This window comes from Saccostrea cucullata, unplaced genomic scaffold (assembly GCF_032062105.1).
Source record: "Saccostrea cucullata isolate Sc308-1 unplaced genomic scaffold, CSIRO_AGI_Scuc_v1 ctg3337, whole genome shotgun sequence".
Taxonomy (NCBI): Eukaryota; Metazoa; Mollusca; class Bivalvia; order Ostreida; family Ostreidae; genus Saccostrea; species Saccostrea cuccullata.
Genome location: NW_026926010.1, coordinates 84,198 through 105,419, shown reverse-complemented (window position 1 = coordinate 105,419; position 21,222 = coordinate 84,198). Strand labels below are relative to the sequence as shown.

Below are 21,222 nucleotides of genomic sequence, written 5' to 3'. Positions count from 1 at the left end.
GGGAATCCAAATTTTACATAGAAATATATAGAACAAATCTTTAAAAATCTTCTTCTCAAGAATCACTGGGCCAAGAAAGCTGAAACTTATGTGGGAGGATCTTTGGGTAGTGTAGATATTAAATTGTTAATATCATGACCCCCGGGGGTAGGGCATGGCTGCAATAGGAAATCCAAGTTTTACATAGAAATATATAGAACAAATCTTTAAATATCTTCTTCTCAAGAACCACTGGGCCAGGAAAGCTGAAACTTATGTGGAAGCATCCTTGGGTAGTGTAGATATTAAATTTTTAAATCATGACCCCCGGGGGTAGGGCGGGGCCACAACAGGGAATCCAAATTTTACATAGAAATATATAGAACAAATCTTTAAAAATCTTCTTCTCAAGAACCACTGGTTCAGGAAAGCTGAAACTTATATGGAAGCATCCTGGGGAAGTGTAGATTCTAAAGTTTTAAATCACAAAAGGGAAGGGGGTAGTGGGGCATGATAAGTATAGCAAGAGGGGGAATCTGGTAAATAACTGCATCACCCAAGTTACTCAGGTGAGCGATGTGGCCCATGGGCCTCTTGTTTTTTTTTTTTTCTAATTGGAAAAGGTTTTATATTACCCCAATGTAGCTCAGGTACAGTGTAATTGAGTTCATCGAACAAAAAAAAATCCTTTGAAATTTCTCATTTCAACATTTTGAGGTAAAATAAACATCATTTCGTACATAATTATTCTTATCAAAATGTTGGGCTATGCTTCATGATAATGTGTCAAACTGAGAAATTTGCAAAGAAGACTAAGCTGAATGTATGAAATACAATGTAAATCTCTTAAACAACTCAAAATATATAACACTGCATGAAATTATTTAATTCTTCGGTAACAGAATGAAAACCAGAAGTCTCTGTCGAGACTGAAGCTCTACTGGTTTGTACTTATAGCAAAGGAAGAGGAAAGTACTTAAGCAGTTGGGAATTGAAACTTTACACTAGCAAAAAAGAGAATAATGATCCTTGAATAAGTTTCTTTATGTTCTTAGTGTAGTCTACTTGCATGCCACATTATATTATAGTCAGACTAAAACTGTATTTGAAGTAGCATTTTGAGAGTAACAGAAATTGCTATCTTTATTAACCAAGGTAATAATGTTCATTGAAGTCAAAAACCGATATAAAGAATTATGTACCTTAGTGTAGTCTACTTGTGTGCCAAGTTATATTGAAATCAGACCAAAACTGTAGGAGGAGTAGCATTTTGAAAGAATTTCACAGAAATTTCTATTTTTAGTAACGACGCCTACACCATTCGTCAAAATCAAAAACCGATATATAGAATTATGTATCTTAGTGTAGTCTACTTGTGTGCCAAGTTATATTGAAATCAGATCAAAACTGTAGGAGGAGTAGCATTTTGAAAGAATTTCATAGAAATGTCTATTTTTAGTAACAACGCCAACATCGTTCGTCGAAATCAAAAACCGATACACAGAATTATGTATCTTAGTGTAGTCTACTTGTGTGCCAAGTTATATTGAAATCAGACCAAAACTGTAGGAGGAGTAGCATTTTGAAAGAATTTCACAGAAATTTCTATTTTTAGTAACAACGCCTACACCGTTCGTCGAAATCAAAAACGGATAAACAGAATTATGTATCTTAGTGTAGTCTACTTGTGTGCCAAGTTATATTGAAATCAGACCAAAACTGTAGGAGGAGTAGCATTTTGAAAGAATTTCAGAGAAATTTCTATTTTTAGTAACAACGCCAACACCGTTTGTGGAAATCAAAAACCGATACACAGAATTATGTATCTTAGTGTAGTCTATTTGTGTGCCAAGTTATATTGAAATCAGACCAAAACTGTAGGAGGAGTAGCACTTTGAAAGAATTTCACAGAAATTTCTATTTTTAGTAACAATGCCAACACCGTTCGTCGAAATCAAAATCCGATACACAGAATTATGTATCTTAGTGTAGTCTACTTATATGCCAAGTTATATTGAAATCAGATCAAAACTGTAGGAGGAGTAGCATTTTGAAAAATTGTTTACAGACAGACAGACGGACAGACGGACGGACGCCGGACGCATTACTATCGCATAAGCTCTTCTGGTCTCTGACCAGTAGAGCTAAAAATGGCAATTAAAGTAATCTAAATATCCAACATCTAATCATGAAAAAAGTCTTATTCCGAGAAACGTGTCTAATTTAAGTTGAATAAGTTGTAATAAAACCATTTTGAGTTGATGTTATAAATATATAAATTGAGATTTAATTGTTGATGTGTGAATTGTATACAGATGTTAACTAAATACGAATGGGATTTTTTGTTTCAGGATGGGTTCTCCGCCAGATATTAATGTAATCGGCTGAAGCGTCTGCCTTCATTATCGTGTGCAATTAAAAGTAATTATTAAAAAAAAATGAGTGTATTTTTTTTTCATAAAGCAAACGGGTTTTAAAAAAGTATTAGCATAGGACTGTATTAAACTTGCAATTTTAGAATTCAATGTCGCTTATGCATTTTTTAAAACTCTTAATGGCCAGGGTAATTTTTTTCTCCTCCTGATTGGTTTTAAATGAGTTGATTTGTAAGGTAGATCCGAGCTTTCAAAAAATTCTACTAAACTAATTTTTGCCCATCTGAATACCTTAAATAAACCATAGACGTACTTTTAAAAACCATTGAAAACATTCCTTTTCATGTTATTATTAGAGAGGTTGAGATTTCAAACGTGTACGTGTACTGGTACGTCTAGTAGGGGAATAACCTAATTTCTGTGTGTATTACGTCATCAATTTTAGTGACGTCAAGATTGCTACGCGTTCGTAAAACTTGTAGAATGGAATCTACACGTAAGTGAAAACGTGTAGCTTTAATAATAAAAATTAGCCAATTTAAGTGTGAAAATGTGATTGTTATACATTATATAGGATGTTTACTTTCACGAGCACTTATTTTCATCAAGTTTTGTTTACTAACTGACGACAAAAAACTTTCTAAATAGTTGAAACACAGACTCTGATCGCGGTTACACGTACATGTTACACGTCATAAAAATCTCAACAGACAAATTTATAAAAACGTGTACGTGTACGTCAAAATAGATACAAGTACACGTACGCGTACAAGCTCTCTAATATCTATACTTATAAATTAATAAATTTTGCAAATAAACTCCGAAACGGGTGCACAAGAGTTCTTACTTACCCCTCTAATATTACACTACATACAAGATGATGTCCGTAAACTATATTTAGATTTCAATCGGACAGTAAGTATCGTACATAAAATTAAACATCTGCTTCAATTTCCGGAAAACAGCCATGAAATAGCATCAACGTGAGTATTGTGGCGTTTCCGGTTGGCGGATCTAAGTTAGTGGCAAATTTTAATGAAACTGACAACAAACAATCGATTATTTATTTCATAAAATGTGGGGATGGGGGCTAATTTTTAAACGGGTACTTGGGTTTTGGGGTTTAAGAATATGTACATGTACCTTATTTATATGTAAAGAAAGAAAAATTTACTTATCGAAGAGGGTACATATATAATTATAAACCAAGACCCAAGTACCTGTGAATTTTTACCTCTCTCCCCAAGCCTCCCAAAATTAATTTATTTGTAAATAATGTATATTCGTTGTTTTTATCCTTCATGAAAATGAAATAAGAAAATCTTAAGTGCAATATCCATAACATTTTATGAAGTTTTGAACATATAAACATCAATTAAAGATTTTTTTATTTTTCAAGTTTTCACAAAAAGTGGGTGGGGATGGTGACGTACATTTACTTCATGGGGACTTTTGAACAAAGTATTTCTTCCCTCTATAAGTCTGTAGTCTGTCAGTAAAATCTACAATTTACAACTACAATATATTTAATTTTCTGCTGCAAATGATCCTTTGCATAAATTCAGTTTCCCGCGCTTGCGCGGGTATTTATCTCTCTTTTTATGCCCCCGTAAACGAAGTTTCGGGGGTATATAATTTTTGTCGTGTCTGTCTGTCTGTCTCTCTGTTTCTCTGTTTTTCTGTTTGTCCGCAAACTCTTTAACCTTGCCCATAACTTTTGATTAAGTGGAGATATGACTTTCATATTTCATATGTGTAATCCTTGTGACAAGACCTTTCTTTGGGTACCACCAAATTTGACCTTTTGACCTTTTGACCTCGACCTTGGAGTTTGACCCACTTTTACATGAAAATTTTAAAATTTTACTTTGGCCATATCATTTGAACAGTAAACACCAGGACATTTATACTTCACATATGTAATGTTTGTTAAAAGACCTTTCACTGGATACCAACAACCTTGACCCTTTGACCTTGTAGATTTCCCTACTTGTGAAAAAACTTTAACCTTGGCCATAACTTTTGAACGGTAAAGGATAGGACTTTAATACTTCATACATGTAATCCTTGTGAAAAAACCCTTCATTGGATACCAAAAACTTTGATCTTTTGACCTTGACCTTTGAGATTGACCAACTTTAAAAAAAGCAAACCTTGTCTATAAATTTGAAGAGTTAGGGCCAGTGCTTTCATACTTTACACATTTGATTCTTATGACAAGACCTTTTTCTGTGTACCACCAAATTTGACCTTTTGACCTTGACCTTGGAGTTTGACCCACTTTTATATGAAAATTTTAAAATTTTACTTTGGCCATATCTTTCAAACAGTAGACACCAGGACATTTATACTTCACATATATAATGTTTGTTAAAAGACCTTTCACTGGATACCAACAACTTTGACCCTTTGACCTTGACCTTGTAGATTTCCTTACTTGTGTAAAAACTTTAACCTTGGCCATAACTTTTGAACGGTAAGGGATAGGGCTTTCATACTTCATACATGTAATTCTTGTGAGAAAACACTTCATTGGATACCAAGAACTTTGACCCTCTGACCTTGACCTTTGAGATTGACCTACTTTAAAAAAGCAAATCTTGACCATAACTTTTAAAGAGTTAAGGCTAGTGCTTTTATTCTTTACATATTTGATCATTATGACAAGACCTTTCATTTGATAGCAATAACTTTGACCCTTTGACCTTGGAGTTTGAGTTTGAATTTAAGAAATTGAACGTTGACCATACCTTCTAGGGCTAGGGCTTTCATGCTCTATAAAAGTATTTTGTGTGACAAGACCTTTCATTTCATACTAATTACATTGACCTTTTGACATTGACCTTGGAGAATTTTGTAATTATTAAAACACTTTAACATTAGCTTACTTTCAAATTTCACAATTGTTTTCCAGTGAGAATACCCTACTTTTGGTACCAATTAATTAAAGAACTTTATTTGGTAATAACCAATATTTGCCCCCCAAATCAAACTTTGATGGAGGTATATTTAATTAAGATCTTAAACAGGGGAGTATATGCTGACTTCAAAGCACTGAATATTTTCATAAGTAATGACGCCATATGTACGTAATGACGTCACAAACATGACGTAAATTTCAGTTTTTTATAAATTCTACAGAAAAAGGTATTTATTTCGTCAATATTTTGAGTAAAAGTCACCGAGCGCATGTGTGTTCAGGATCAATATTTTGATATAATGTGTAGAATGATAATATCAATGAAATATGTAAATATTGTTCCTGTACAAACTTGCGCTCTATAAATTTTAAAGCTAAAATTGTTGAAAATTTGTCCATTTTGTCCTCTTTCTGAAAAAGGATATGAAATCGGACTAGTTTGTGACGTCATAAAAACAAAAATTGTGAATACACTGCTTTGAAACTATAATATGTTCTGTAAATTTATATTTCTCGTACAATTTATTGAATTCAGCACATTTCAGGAAGTTTTCAAAATTTGACTTCTGTGGGGGCAAGTATATGCAATATACCGCATATAGTTTTTTGCATTTAAGAAAAGCTTAATCTTTGCTATGTTGCAATACGGGGGCATCAGTGTTTTACAGACACATCTTGTTTTTTCTTGTATGATGACGTTTGATTTTATATACACTTGAATTCTACAATACAACACATCATATTTATATTAAAACGTAAACAATCCAAAAAATCATTGAACAAAAATCTTTAAAAAAAAAAAAGAAAAAATTATGTTAAATATGCGAACGTTCTTTAAAAAAAATCAAAATTAATTTTGATAGACAACAGAATACTACAGTCTTATAATCGATGCATAACTTTAATACCGGATGCGGAAGAGTATGTGTCTTTTTATTATAGGATTAAACGTTCTTTTTGAAAAATTTATCGATGTGTAAACTCTTGACATTTTACTCACAAACTAAATAAAAGTGCGAAGCACTTTTATGTTAAGTTTGTGAGTAAAATGTCAAGAGTTTACCCATCGATAAATTTTTCAAAAAGAACGTTTAATTCTTATAATTCCAATATCGAATATTTAAAAATATTTAAATTATTTCTCTTTGAGGCCTCCATACAATCCGTTATTTCTGGACGGCGTAGGAATACATTTTACCGCAAAGGAACATAATCGAGATGAATTTCGATAGAGTTCAGCTTAAATTGTCAAAACAATCGATAAATAAACTTATAAAAGACTTATCGAATGTTGTTTAAGTCAACATATACGAGTTTACTTCAGAATAGTTCGTCCTTGACCATGGCCATGTTGACATAAATGACATCCGTCATAGCGAAAGTTGCAGACCGACGACGATTCGATAGCCTACTTGTTTGTTCAAAGATTGAGGGAAAATATAGAAAGTAAATATGAATTTGATACAAGAGTTTGAGGTACGTTTCTTTTCCCTGTCAAAACGATACAAACTGAGCTGATTTTCTTCGCATTATATCAGATTATGAACGTTTAGACAGCGATTTTTAAACTTCACACTCGTGATCGGACAGTGACATAAACATTTTGGCGTCCGTCAGCTGGGCAGTCTAATATGTCGCCAGTTTTGTTTTTATTAATTAAATTTGAAGTTTTTTGTATTCATAATTTAGCCAAAACAGACCAGATATGATGCTTTCATTGTTTACACGATAACCTACATGTAGAAGCTAGTTCAAGAAAGTAGTTCTGATTGAAAAAGAATTTATCGATGTGTAAAATTTTTCTTAAACGTGTTCTCGTCCAATCAAAACACAGGAAATCAATAGATAAAATGAAGATTGGAATTATACTCGCATAAAGGACAACGGATACAAACAAAATAGCACAAAAATCCGAAAAATAACAACCTGAATTTTATTTACTAGTATTTCAGTAAAATGAATAAGTTAAACCTCACTGATTTTAAATTTTCATTCAATGTTTCACAGAAATGGGATTTTTTTCTATTTGACCAAAAAAAAAAAAAAAAAAAAAAAAATAGATAAAGAAGGATGGTTTATAATTGCAAAAAGGTTTGATTTTGAACATCATTTAAAGTTTAAATATTCTAAATATTTTAGACATTTGAGTTTCATTATTTTAAACCAAAATAAGTTAAAAATAATTTTATATATCAACCAAGGCATCAAGATATTTTCTTTGTATCTGGATTTTTGAACCGTATATGTATCAATGATTTGCTAGATTAACATTAAGGTAGAAAACTGTTTCATAATACTAATTACCAAATAGAGGTTATATTGTACCTTATCCTACTCATTTCAACGACGTTACCCCATTTGTATAATTAGATTTAGTTTATTTCTCAAATGCACAGCAAGCCCGGTTGGTAGGAATTTTTTTTTACTATAAAATGAATTGGACATAATATTATTCAAGAGTATATTGGTAAGCTGTAACAAGGACATAAATTTGTATTTTAATTTCCCTCTCGAGGTATTTGTTTCCAAACATTATTTTTGCAGTTGAGAATGTTGTTATACAGTAACTAAAATAAATTGTCTCGAGAAAGGACAACTTGTTGTTTTGTTAATAAACTTCTGATATTGAAAATATATTTATATGAAAAATTCTAATAAAGAGATTTTAACACACAAATATGTATGTAAATATAATCAACTCCCTCAATGATTTGCCCTGAATTCACATTTAACAAGACAGAATGTCAATAGCAATGTCAAATTACTGGCTTCCTACTAAAAGTTCAAAAATATCATGTTTCCTTTAAAATTTCACTATCTTAAATTAGTTTTTGTTACATTCTGATATCAGAATTTATATCTTTCTGTTTTCTTTACTTCCGCGTACATTTCTGCACTTTATTTTATTTCAAGTTTTTTCACTTCCTTCTGTTATCTTCGATTTAAATTAACCCTGTTTGGTTTTTTGTGAAAGTATGTGTATTTTCGCAACAATGGGAATATCATAAAAGGCTTAAGGTATTGTAAAGATAAATTTAAGAATTATATAGGGAAGTATAAATAAGATTTAACAATGCACATTGACAAACTTGCGTGTATATTTTGTCGAAAATTGGTGTCCTGCATACAATTGCTGTAGCAAGAATGTATCGTGAAGCATGAAATTCTTGCCTTGTCGAATTGAAGTTGTGCAATTTTTATTTGTGGTAGATGGAACTATTCCTGGATGTGACAATTGCTTTTGTTACATATGTAGTCCCCTACAAGAGAATGCGGAGGAAACTAAGGATTTCCTTCGCGTCTGCCCGTCCGATTAATATTGTCTGTCCCGCTGTCATTCGGTCTGAGTTAGTTTGCCCCTTATGGTTTTCCGCACTTTTTTTTTTATCAGATACTTATCAATTAAATCTTAGATAGGCAAGCTAGTACTTTATGTTTCCCGCAGTGAAAAGTATCCAAAATATGACGATATTCTGCTACAATCGAGAAAAATCGAAAGGATATTCAAATTGGCACCCTCTTGTGAACCCCTGACTCTTTAAATCAATATATTTGCAGGTTTTTAAAACAAACAAAAGATATTGAAAAAAGGAATGCCACGGTTTTAGCTGTGTTTTCATTTTTAAAAATATAAGGGACCGAATTCAGCCATTATAACAGCGTATCTTTTAATTTGTAAAGTTTATTTTCCCATGACTCTCTTAAGCAAATTATTTTTTATCACAAGTTAATTTGTATTAAACGCATATGTGTATCATCGTAGGTATAGAAAAAATTTAATGTGCGACTTTGTTCCCTGTGAATATCGCTTATCATGCAAAGTACACTCTGATCTGGTTACTCATTCCGAATAAAACAAGAAATTGAAAACTACTTTAGCTGTTTGATATATGTGTTGCAATTGTAAAAATAAGATTTATTTTCTTTCTGCACGTTATCGAATCACACAATTCCTTCAGGTGACTAAACAATTGTTTAAAAACATAGACAACCTTACAATTTTTTTTTATATTCCTCTAACACTTGAACTTTTAAAACTTTAACTTTCATACATTTTACCTGTAGGTTAACGAAATAACAATTGATTGTGATTTACAAGTACTGTCTAAAATATCAATCGTGTATTCTTTCGCATCCTAACTACTTCCTCATATAAATTACGTAACACCCCTAAATGTTCACCAATATTTACTCAAGCAATTTTTTTTAAATTTAAAACGGCTTCCAAAAAATACGCGTTTGCAATTAGTTTTTGTGAAATAAATATGAATAATAATCAGTCTGTGTTTTCCCTTACATGTATTACTCACAGATTTACATGTCTTACAGGGGGTTGAAATTACAGTATTAACTGTGTTGACCTAAATGCAGTTGACTTAAAATTTTCTCCATCATAATTTTTAAAGTTACTCAAATAACCCTTAATCGGTTCTCTTTAAATTAGAAGCAGTCAAGCGCTCAGCCTTGGAGAGACATTTGTATGAAGACGTTAAGATGTAAAATTATACCTACAGTCAAATAACTTCCTGGTTTAAAACTTGTCAAAAACTGAAATCTATTTATTGGTGACCCCCTGCCGACGAGATGTATGCATTCTACGGTAAGATTAACATGCATTTGTTTAAATTAATGGTGTTGGTTTATTGTTGTAAAATTCAGATTAAAAAAAAATATACAGTTTATCGAGTTTCAAATCTTTTTTTTCTTTTTTCCAACATGCAGTGCTATATTCGGGACTTTTAAATTGACGTTAAAATGTTCATATTTTATTTCAATGCAAGCGTTAAACTGTTTACACAAAGTCACTGTTCAAGTTTAAGCTTTTATCTGCGTTTTACATGTGTGTTAATGACAATGGAAAAACGGAAAAAATAAAGATAGACTCCATATTGTGTAAAATTAAAATTACTGTGGTAAGACTATACTTGTATATTTACTAACAACTATTTGGTTGGTTATATGTTGTTTACATCTAGTTTACATGTAACAGTTTCTAAATTATACGAAACGACACCATTTATTGGTGAAGGAATCAGATTTACACTTTAACTACTCTGGACCAGTGAGCCAAAAAGATTCTTTTAAAGTCTAATCCAAAAGATTTATGACCTTCTCCACAAACAGCCCGGTGCACCCCCTCCGACAGTATAAGGTTCAAAGAAGAGCTGCTTACAGGAAACAAACAAACACTAGCCTCCCGATCACAAAGCGAACGCAGAACTGTAGCTCTCTGCTTGAGAAAATTCGGTCAGATAAAGCAAAGTGCTACTTTTCCAAGCTAAAAAAAAAATTATATCTAATAGTTAATCATACATTTAAGGAGGATCTCTACACCTGTGAAGTATAATTGATTTTTGGTGCATGCATTTGTTTCTAATACTGGACTCAATATTCGATGTAATAAGATTCCAAAGTATTTCACTTTATCTTTTTGGAATTTTTTAAAATAATTAAATGATTTTAATAAAGACCCTTAATTCTATATTTTTAAGAGCTAAGTACTTTAAATTTCCATTCAAAGTTTTATGTTATAAACATATTGAAAAGAAACCAAGAAAGTTATAAGTAAAATGTACATTATTTTTATTTAAAATTCAAAAACAGACAAAAGAAAAATTAAAAGAGCACTTTATTGAGAATATCTTGTTGGATTTCCTCCAATATCTGAAAATAGATATAGTATCAAACGTTTGAAAGGATGAAACAAGATGTGTTTTTGAAACACTATGCGCCCGGGGGCAACAAAGTTTTAAAAACCAATTTTTAGCAAATAGGTCTTAGTCAAGGTCACACGATCAATGTGTTTGGTGTCAGTTGAAAGTGCTTAATTAGTGGAGTATGCATACAAAATATGAAGTCTCTATTTCTCACGGTTCAAAAGTTATAGCGAAATTCGAACAAAACTATTTTTAGCATTAGGTCACAGTCAAGGTCACAAGGTCATTTACCTTGGTGTCAGTTGAAAGTGCTTTATTCGTGGAGTAAGCATACCAAATATGAAGTCTCTATCTCTCACTGTTCAAAAGTTATGGCGAAGGTTAAAGTTGTCAACAAACAGACAGAAAAAAACAATATGCGCCCCGAATAAATTCAGGCATATCAAAAGAAACTGAATGAAATTGAAAATCTGAAAAAAATTTTTTAAACATCACAAAAAATCAGGCGTGAAAGATCTGTTTCAAGAGTGGGCACAGATACCTTGGTACTATTTTTCTATATACTTCACTTTAATTCTTCTCAAACTTGGACAAGTGTTGAAAATTGATGTCAAACAAGGACATCGAAAGAAGTATTGTATTGTTTTTAAAATGAAATTATGCAAAAACCATCAAGTTTCCAGTCAAAGACTGAAAGAGAAAGACAAGCATTTAGTTGCTTCATAGTATTGAGAAAGGCAGAACGGAAGTAGGCCATGTTGTGACGTCGCCGATAATTTACACTTACTGTTAAAGCTACATGTAACAAACGGATATATGTTGTTACAGTAAGTCGAAATGGGACTCTTTAAAAATTTAAAAAGTAAATTAAGAATAAAAGATACGAGTTAAATAAATGATAAAGTATCGGATACCATTCTAAAGGCCAAAGAAAGCATAAACTACAAGAAATAATACTTAGAGTTAACGATAAGAAATCGGCGGAGTAATTGGAAGGTTTTTTTTAAATGTTTACAATGCATGAATCTGTAGCTGTCTGATTTCACTGTCCGAATTTTCTCAGGCAGAGAGCTAAAGTTCTGCTAAAAATCGGCAAAACACTACGAGACAATGACATATTAGGAATATTGAAGTTAAGGGTTCTAATAAAGCCTTAAGACTTGTGCAACCGTATGCGTCGAAAGATATATAGGACCTGTAAGGACAGATTATCGTTGGTTTATGCTGAGTCGGACATATTTTTAGCCATATTTCCTCGATGCACCTGCAAGGAACCTCCAAGAAAGCAATTAATATTAGTTTATTTGTTAGTGGTATGTTGATAACAAATAATTTGATATATGTCATTTTCATTACTTTAATTATAATTTTTGTAGATTGAAGAGAATGATACTCAGTATTATCTACGTCATCTTGTATGCAACGTGTACTTGTGCATATCGTAAGAAAAAAGAATTTCAAATTTATTAATTTTGCTTATAACTGATAAAACTATGCTAGCTTATTTATTGCTTGACTTTATGTTCAAAACATTTTCATAAACACCATAGTTAGAGCAATAGAGAAAATAACATTCTTAAAAAAATTACCTTAAATCTAGCATGTGGCATTACTATAGCATAGAGAAGACAAGCTGATCCTCCTGGTATTATTATATGCAATTCTTGATTTAAGAAGGTGATTAAATTTACATAAAGAAAACAAATTGAGGGGGGAGTATGTTATACTACGCACTAAAGCTACACAAAATTCTTCATATACTTCATATTGCTTATATAGACAGAAATTTATAAACTCAAACTGCATTAACTGATGGTTGACCTTTGTTTGCAGTTGAAACATATATCTGTGCATTAAATATCACAGGTACTTGTGGACAGCCCCCCAGCCCCCACGATATTCAACCCCGGAGCTTATTGGACATTTTTTCAAAAATTATATTTATTACACTTATTCATAATGTGTACAATATGAAAAAGTCGCAAAAACCCCAAATAATCGCTCCACAAAAAATAGCCCACTATAAATGTACATTATATGGGAGAAAGGTATGCCAATCCGGTTTGAAATTTCCCTAAGTAAAAGCAACGAAAGTGCATAGAGAATGTAAGATAAAACCCGAGAGAGATTTTTACGTCAGTCCAAAACTCTCTGGGACGTTATCCTAATAAGTGAAACATTCTCTATGCACTTCCATTGCGATTACCTAGGGAAATTTCAACGTTCTGACTGGTAAACTGTTAAAGGAGATAATCAGATATTGTGGGATTCTTATGAGATGCAGTGTTAATCCGATAGCATGCACTAAGACAGAAATATATGTAGAAACGATGTGAATCGACATTTAAGGTTGAAATAAAATAAATACATGTTTTTAAACCCAGAGAGATCAGTGAGGGTACAACGGAAACAAACCGGAGGGGTATACCTTTCTCTCTTATAATATATAGTGGGGTATTTTTGTGGAGTGATTGTTTTGAGGTGTTGAGGATTTTTTTCATATTGTACACATGATGCATAGGTGTAATAAATATAATTTTTTTTAACAAAAAGTCCAATAAGCCCCGGGTTTGAATATCGTGGGGGGGGGGGGGGTCCTGTCCACAAGTACCTGTATTAAATATATACAAGTAACAGCTTTTCAAAAAGCTTGCCTGACATAATCAATCAATATCTGTAAGAGAAGAAATAAACCTTTTTAGCAATACTTCTTTAGCTCACCTGAGCCGAAGGCTCAAGTGAGCTTTTCTGATCACATTTTGTTTGGCGTCCGTCTGTCTGTCCGTTTGTCTGTAATCTTTTCACATTTTTGACTTCTTCTCAAGAACCACTGGGCCAGTTTCAACCAAACTTTCCACAAAGCATCCTTAAAGGAAGAGGATTCAAGTTTGTTCAAATAAAGGGCCACACCCTCATTCAAGGATAGATAATTGAGAATTAGTGAAAATTTGGTGGTATGTTTTAAAAATCTTCTTCTCTATAACCACTGTGGCAGGAAAGATGAAACTTAAGGGGAAACATCCTCAGGTAGTGTGTTAAATCAAGTTTGTTCAAATCATGTCCCCCGGGGGTAAGACGGGGCCACAATGGCCGACCAAATTTTTATATAGAAATATATAGGAAAATTCTTTAAAAATCTTCTTCTCAAGAACAGCATAGCCATAATTGCTCATATTTATATGGAAGCATCCCCAGGTAGTGTAGATTCAAGTTTGTTCAAATCATGACCCCCAGGTGTAGGGCGGGGCCACAATGGCCAACCAAAGTTTTATACAGAATTATATAGGAAACTCTTTAAAAATCTTCTTCTCAAGAATAGCAAAGCCATAATTCTCATATTTATATGGATGCATCCCCAGGTAGTGTAGATTCAAGTTTGTTCAAATCATGACAACCGGGGCTAGGGCGGGGCCAAACTTTTGGATTTAAACTTTTCAGTAGTAAACCAATTTCTACTTTTTCCTGGCCACAATGCTCGGGTGAGCATTCAAATGTGTGTGGGTTTTCTACCAATCGCAACTCCTCGGTCCCGCTCCTCGGGCCTTATCTAGGGAAGAAGACCACAAATGTATTGTTAATTTATACGCCATGACACCCCCCCCCTTTTCACAAACTTTGAAATAAAAGCATTGATGATGTATATAGACCTATTATCTGTGGAATATGGAGTTAACTTTATTCAATGTAATGATATTGTCTAAAATATACTAGAGAAGGGACTTCTTACTCCGTTTTTACTATGAACAGGAAATGTAGAAATTTTTAACATCCAATGATGTCGATACATTCGAGTTTGTTTTTCGACCTCTGACGGAAAGACCCGAGGTGATGCGATTGACTTTTCTGCAAGTAGATTGATCTACCCCTGGATCTAAATTCAAAGCTACACCTATTCTGAAATCTGTTGTCAAATCATTCATTGTGAACTTTTTTAGAGAATGGATATAACTAAATACATATGTTGTAGGAAGCTATTTTCGCCAATGAAGTAAACAGTAGTAGTTTGTGTTCATTGATCTTTTTTTTCTGAAAGGTGGGTACTATAATTTTTTGAGAACGAAATAGGTAAAACCAACATTTAGGCCTTTGTGGAAAAGAAATCCAAGATTTCGCACAGGTAATTTCTTTCGTCAAATCGTCTGGAATCTGGTTGAACTGCGTCGATCGTTTGTGGTGATTGGACTAGTCCATTAAAATTTGGAATAAACCAACAGAGGGGAAACAAATTAGAGAAATCATTTCTTTTGCTTTGTATGTCCATATTCTGATACATACGATTCATATGTAGTTTTAAGGAATAAAATAAAATTTGTAGACAGAATTTCTGAATCATAAGAAGATGGAGGTTACAATAACAAACTTTATTTAATTCCGTGGAAGTTAGCACCCCCATTCATACAATAGAACAATCCAAGAAAAGGCGCAAGATCGCTTACTATTTGGCGCGAAAAGAGCGATTCACCTGTATCGTAGAATATAAATGGACTGTTCCGGTAGTATTGAAATGCAGAAAAAAATACACGAACACGTTGAAACGGTAAATCACATGGAATAATCTGTTTCATGCAAACAGAGTAAACAAAGTAAATACTGCATTATTTTGCATCAGTAAAATCATTGTTTCCCTGAAAAATGTTTCTTTTAAAATGCAGGTAAAAGATTTCCAATGTAAATCAGCTTGCACAAAATCTAGCTCTCTGGGTATGATCTATTAGTTTCGGATCACGCAATTATTGCAGCCGGAGGACCGGGCTGCTCTATACATATAAGTTTAAGTGTTGGTGTATGGGGATTGGGGTGGGAGTAGTTATGTAGAATTAAAGGTTTTCTAAACATTGAAAAGATTGTTTATCAGAATGTTCTTTCCGTTTATAAATTACGAGATAATATATTTACTTCCATAAAGTTTATCTGTAAATATATATATATGTTTTTCATATTTAATAAATAAAGTTATTTATCATTTACTATTGAAACAATGACAGGTCCCAGACCTGCCTACCCTTTTCGTTGCAAGGGTGTAATTTCAGGATTTGTTTTGGTGGAATATCAGAGGTAAAAGCGTAATCAATCATAATTTCCTATTTTCTTGTTTTACTATAATACTTTATTTTCTTTCAAAACCACCGACATTGTATATTACTAAACAAAGCTGGCATAAACTTTTCTTTTTCGAATCATCTATTCGCAAAAAAGTGTTGTAAAATACCAGTATCCTATATCAAACACAAATCAACCGCACACCCTTAATGAAGCGTTTGGTCAATTTGTTTCAAATCACTTAACTGAAGGCTTGCGTCTGCATGTTAACACAAATCGTACATAATAACATTGTATTTTACCTTTTTTACACTCACATTTCTTTATACTTATTGCAATATCATTTAATAGTTAACATAAGTAGTGTCTTCTCGTGTTCTTCCGAATCTTCGCTATATCGGTTTACATATAAATACTAGATATATTACGTTAGTTATCGAACTGGTCCTCTATTAATTACTTTTACTTGTACTTCTCATTTCATTTCAGCAGGTCGTACTATAAATGTAGACGTTCTTAATGGATTTAAACCGAAATATCAAAAGGGTAAAATTAATATAAAAGGCGTAATAGGGTAAATTTGTGGTAAAAAGCGGAAGAATTACGCCAAAAGCGGAAGGGTAGGCAGGTCTGAGGTCCCTTTTTTTAGAACATCGAATTTTACTTCTCGGATAAAAACGTACTCTGCACAGTTCGTGTTTTATATTCTAAAATTGAAAATAAATACATTTTTAAATATAAATGATGCGTGTGTCTAACTTTATTTTATATTTTATGCAGCCAACATTTACTTGAGGAATTGATCAAGTTTAAAATGGTATCGTTTTTGATTGATTTTTATCCGATTACAAGTTTTTAAAAATATTTGCGACTATCGTCTCCATCAATTAGACGCATGCCTTTCTACACATATCGAAGCAGTTTGTTGATCAAGACTCATTTTCATTGTTTACTTTATATATTTCCCGGGCAACAATTGATGGTTACATCAATGTTTTCTTGTCAATCCTTATACAGCCTGACGCCGTGACGTCAGGCAATGAACTGCATTCTAATATATTGAATGAATAGATTTATTGTCTTTTATACTTTATAGACAATTTAGCATTAAGGAAACCTGCATGGCAGGCAAATGACTATACACAAACCGAACCATGGGGAGCAGACAAAGCTGTTGATGGGAAGTATACAGACCGTGGAGCACTAGATGACCAGTGTACAATATCAGCTGATAAACAACAGACAGCAGAATGGAGAGTAGATCTAGAGAGTGTGGTCAGCATCAGTTACATTAACATCTTCTACAGGACCGACAATAAACCTGGTATGTGTTAAATTAGATAGGTGCTCATTTCGATAAGATATTCCTTAATATTGGTTCAAAAGATACACCCTTGATCAAAGATATATGAAATATTCAATTTGTATCTTTGCATGCAGGTTCATACGCTGGTCGATTTGCTGGATTTTACGTCTATGTCTCCAACACGACTTCAAAAGAGAACGGAATGCTCTGTTTCCATGAATTACAGACTGTTAGCGGTACACCTTTAGAAGATCAGAAGATCAACTGCTCCGTGTATGGGCGATATGTTATATACTACAACGAACGTCTTAGCAGTGTGGTCTATCCTTCCTACTACTCTCAGTATGCATTCAATGAACTTTGTGAAGTGGAGGTTTATGGTAAGCTGTAACAGTTAGATTACCACATCTTAAGAAACAGATTGTAATTTATATTCTATTTCGTAAATATCAATTACGAGACCACGTGAGATTGTACTGCGCATGTGCGGATTCAGTGTTCTGTAATTTGTGCTGGAAGACGGACGTAATAATATTTTTCTCTTGTCAACGTTGTTGACGATATTTGATTTCTTTGAGTACTGTCAAACGAGGTTTGATAGACTATTACTACTTTTTGGGACGCGGTTCCTGAATACTTGTAAAGCAGACTTTTTGCTTTTTTCCGTTTTTTTCCGTTTGCACGTGTGTTGATTGCACGTGGTTTCGACTATGGCGAACGCCATGTTGTCTCCTGAGAAAAACGCTGTTTTTCCTGCAGAAAAACCTGATGACAAAACGAGTAACACCAGGAAAAGAAAAGTCGAGACGACCACTAGTAAGAAACCTAGCAAATCCGCAAAAGCAGACTCGGTGTCGAGTCAGCATCCAGTGGCTTCGTCAGCGAAGGACAGAGGCTCCGATGTTCGCAGACCTAATGTATCGCCAGGCCCGAGTGGCTCTGACCCATCTATCTCGGACGTGCTAAACGTTCTGAAGTCGATCCAGGAAAGTCAATGTAAGTCGGATCAGAACTTTAATAATTTAAGTCATCGTGTGGATGAACTTTTTAGAATGGCGGAGGAGTACGACGATGGTGGCGATTATGGCCCTATTCCTGACAGTGACGCGGTCGCTGTTAATGACGATACTGCCGCCGATCATGATACAAGTCAAACTGCTGATACTAGTACTGTTAATAAAGACACTGCGACATCGTCTGGTGCTGATAATAAATTTAAATCGGCAGGTGAAAAACTCAAAATCAAGGAGGTATGTGATACTTCTGTAAACTCAGAGTTAGCTTCGTGTGTTAATGACTGGTTTAGACAAGGGATAGAAGATGATAGATATACTGAACTTACCAAAGACTCGGTGAATGCTAGACCTGATAATTGTGAAAGTTTAGTTACAGTAAAAACAAATCAGTTAGTATGGGGATTCCTACAACCCAATACTCGTACAGTTGACAAGAAACTGCAAAATGTTGAGACTTCTGTGGTCAAAGCAGCTACCATCATGGTAAAAGTTTGTGACAAAATTGGTAAGCTTGACGATCCATGTGTTTTTGACTTGATAGATAGAAGCATGGAAGCTTTAGCATTGCTGGGTCAGTCGAATTATCAAATCAACATGCTTCGCAGAGAACTCATGAAAACAAATATGAAAGGGGAGTATTCCCATTTGTGTTCGCATAATGTGAAATATACATCTTATCTTTTTGGGGACGATGTCCCTAAAACTGTGAAGGAAATAGGTGACTGTAGTCGCATCAGTAACAAATTGAGCAGTTTTCCTACGCAGCAAAGGTCTGACAGAGGTTTCCCTAACAGAAATAGATTTGGAAACTTTCGTGGACGAAGGTCCATTTTTCAAAATCGGTCCACACAGGGACAGACCAGAGGTTACTCAGGATACAGTGACCCAAAAAACTTCAAAGGGCGTCGAGGGAGCTCTCGACCCAACAACAGCAAGTAGACTTCCAGGTAAGTCCAACATTCTCTCCAGAAAATCAAAATTTTGTAGCTGGAAGGTTGAAACAATTTATTTCCGAATGGGAAAAACTCACTTCTGATAGAAGCATTCTTGATATTGTCCAACATTGTCATTTAGAGTTTGAAAATGACTCTATACCAGTTCAGACTTCTGTTCCTCATCAAATAAAATTCAACGAGAAAGAATGTTCATATATTAAGAAAGAGATTAACAAACTTTTGGAAATGGAAGTTATTAAAGAAATTAATTCAAACGATGTTGGATTTGTGTCAACTATTTTTCTAAGACCAAAACGCAATGGGGAATTTAGAATGATTTTGAATTTAAAAGAGTTGAATCAGTTCATTAAGTACCATCATTTTAAGATGGACACATTTGAAAGTGCTCTTAAGGTCATAACCCCTAATTGCTTTTTGGCATCAGTGGATCTGAAGAATGCTTATTATTCCATACCTGTAGCAATCGAACACCAAAATTTTCTTCAGTTTTCCTGGGAAAATAAATTGTTTCAATTCACTTCCTTACCTCAAGGTTTATCTAGTGCTCCTAGATTGTTTACAAAACTTATGAAGCCAGTATATGCTACATTACGAAGATTAGGTCATGTTAATGTGGGATACATAGATGACTCTCTTTTGGTAGGAGACACTGTACAGGAATGTAGCAAGGGTGCAATTTCAATGGTCACATTGGTTGAAAAACTGGGATTTTTTGTGAATTATGAAAAATCAGTTATAAAACCAACACAAAAAATCGCTTTTCTTGGCAATGTTATCGATTCAGTTAACATGATTGTTACATTAACAGATGAGAGAAAAGAAAATATTTTTAATGAATGCAAAAAATTACACCGCAAATCTGAGGCATCAATCAGAAATGTAGCATCCGTTATTGGTTTGATGGTCTCCAGTTTTTCAGCCATTGAATTTGGGCCCCTGCATTATAGATCCCTTGAAAAGGGAAAAATTGAGGCACTGAAATGTTCATATGGAAATTTTGATTCTACAATGTGTATTAGTGACGAAATGAAGGACAATTTGTTATGGTGGATAGACAATGTCCATAAAGCTTGTAGACATATACGTCATGGGTCTGTAGATTTTGAGGTTTATTCTGATGCTTCATTACTTGGTTGGGGTGCCACTTTCAATAATCAAGAGATAGGTGGTCACTGGTCAGACACTGAACAGTCTTATCACATCAATGCCTTAGAACTTCTTGCATGTTTTTATGCACTGAAATCTTTTTGCAAAGATCAACATCATAAGTCAATCAAAGTTATGTTGGATAATGTCACTGCTGTTAGTTACATAAATAATATGGGAGGTATTCACTCCAATCTATGCAATGAAATAGCTTGTAAGATCTGGGATTGGTGCATTGATAGGGACATCTGGCTACTGGCTGCTCACATACCTGGGATAGATAATGTGGTTGCAGATAGAAAGTCTAGAAAGTTTGAGGATCAAACTGAATGGAAACTGAATACTAATGTGTTTAATGATATCACTAATTTATTTGGAATGCCTAATATTGATTTGTTTGCAAATAGACTTAATGCTCAAGTCGATACTTATTGCTCCTGGAAGCCTGACCCCAGTGCAAGTTTTGTTGATGCATTTACTATTGATTGGAGCAAATATTATAGCTATATTTTTCCTCCTTTTAGCTTGATAGGGAGGTGTCTGCAGAAGATCATGGAAGACAGAGCAGAATGCATCATGGTGGTGCCAGTCTGGACAACTCAAGTGTGGTACAACAAAGTTCTGGAACTGTTGATAGAACACCCACGAATTTTGCCTCAGCAGGAGGATCTACTGTATCTTGTACATTCCAAAGAACGTCATCCTCTGAGGAAATCCCTAGTGATGATGGCATGTCGATTGTCGGGAGACATTTCAAAAACTCAGGCTTTTCGTCTGACGCTACCAATATCCTCATGGCATCTTGGAGAGGCAGTACAAAGAAACAG

The 21,222-nt window shown here is 33.8% G+C and overlaps 1 protein-coding gene across 1 annotated transcript in view; it reads left to right on the top strand.

Moving 5' to 3' along the window:
* Window positions 1-8,165: 8,165 nt before the first annotated feature.
* The window catches only part of LOC134270382 (uncharacterized), a 43,744-nt gene continuing 30,687 nt past the window's right edge, over window positions 8,166-21,222 (top strand). Inside the window, exons 1-5 of the mRNA XM_062752622.1 lie at window positions 8,166-8,292; window positions 9,719-9,874; window positions 12,308-12,372; window positions 17,068-17,295; window positions 17,412-17,657. Coding sequence (XP_062608606.1) covers window positions 12,318-12,372; window positions 17,068-17,295; window positions 17,412-17,657 — 529 coding nt within the window. The 5' untranslated portion in view covers window positions 8,166-8,292; window positions 9,719-9,874; window positions 12,308-12,317. The remainder of the gene's footprint in view (window positions 8,293-9,718; window positions 9,875-12,307; window positions 12,373-17,067; window positions 17,296-17,411; window positions 17,658-21,222) is intronic.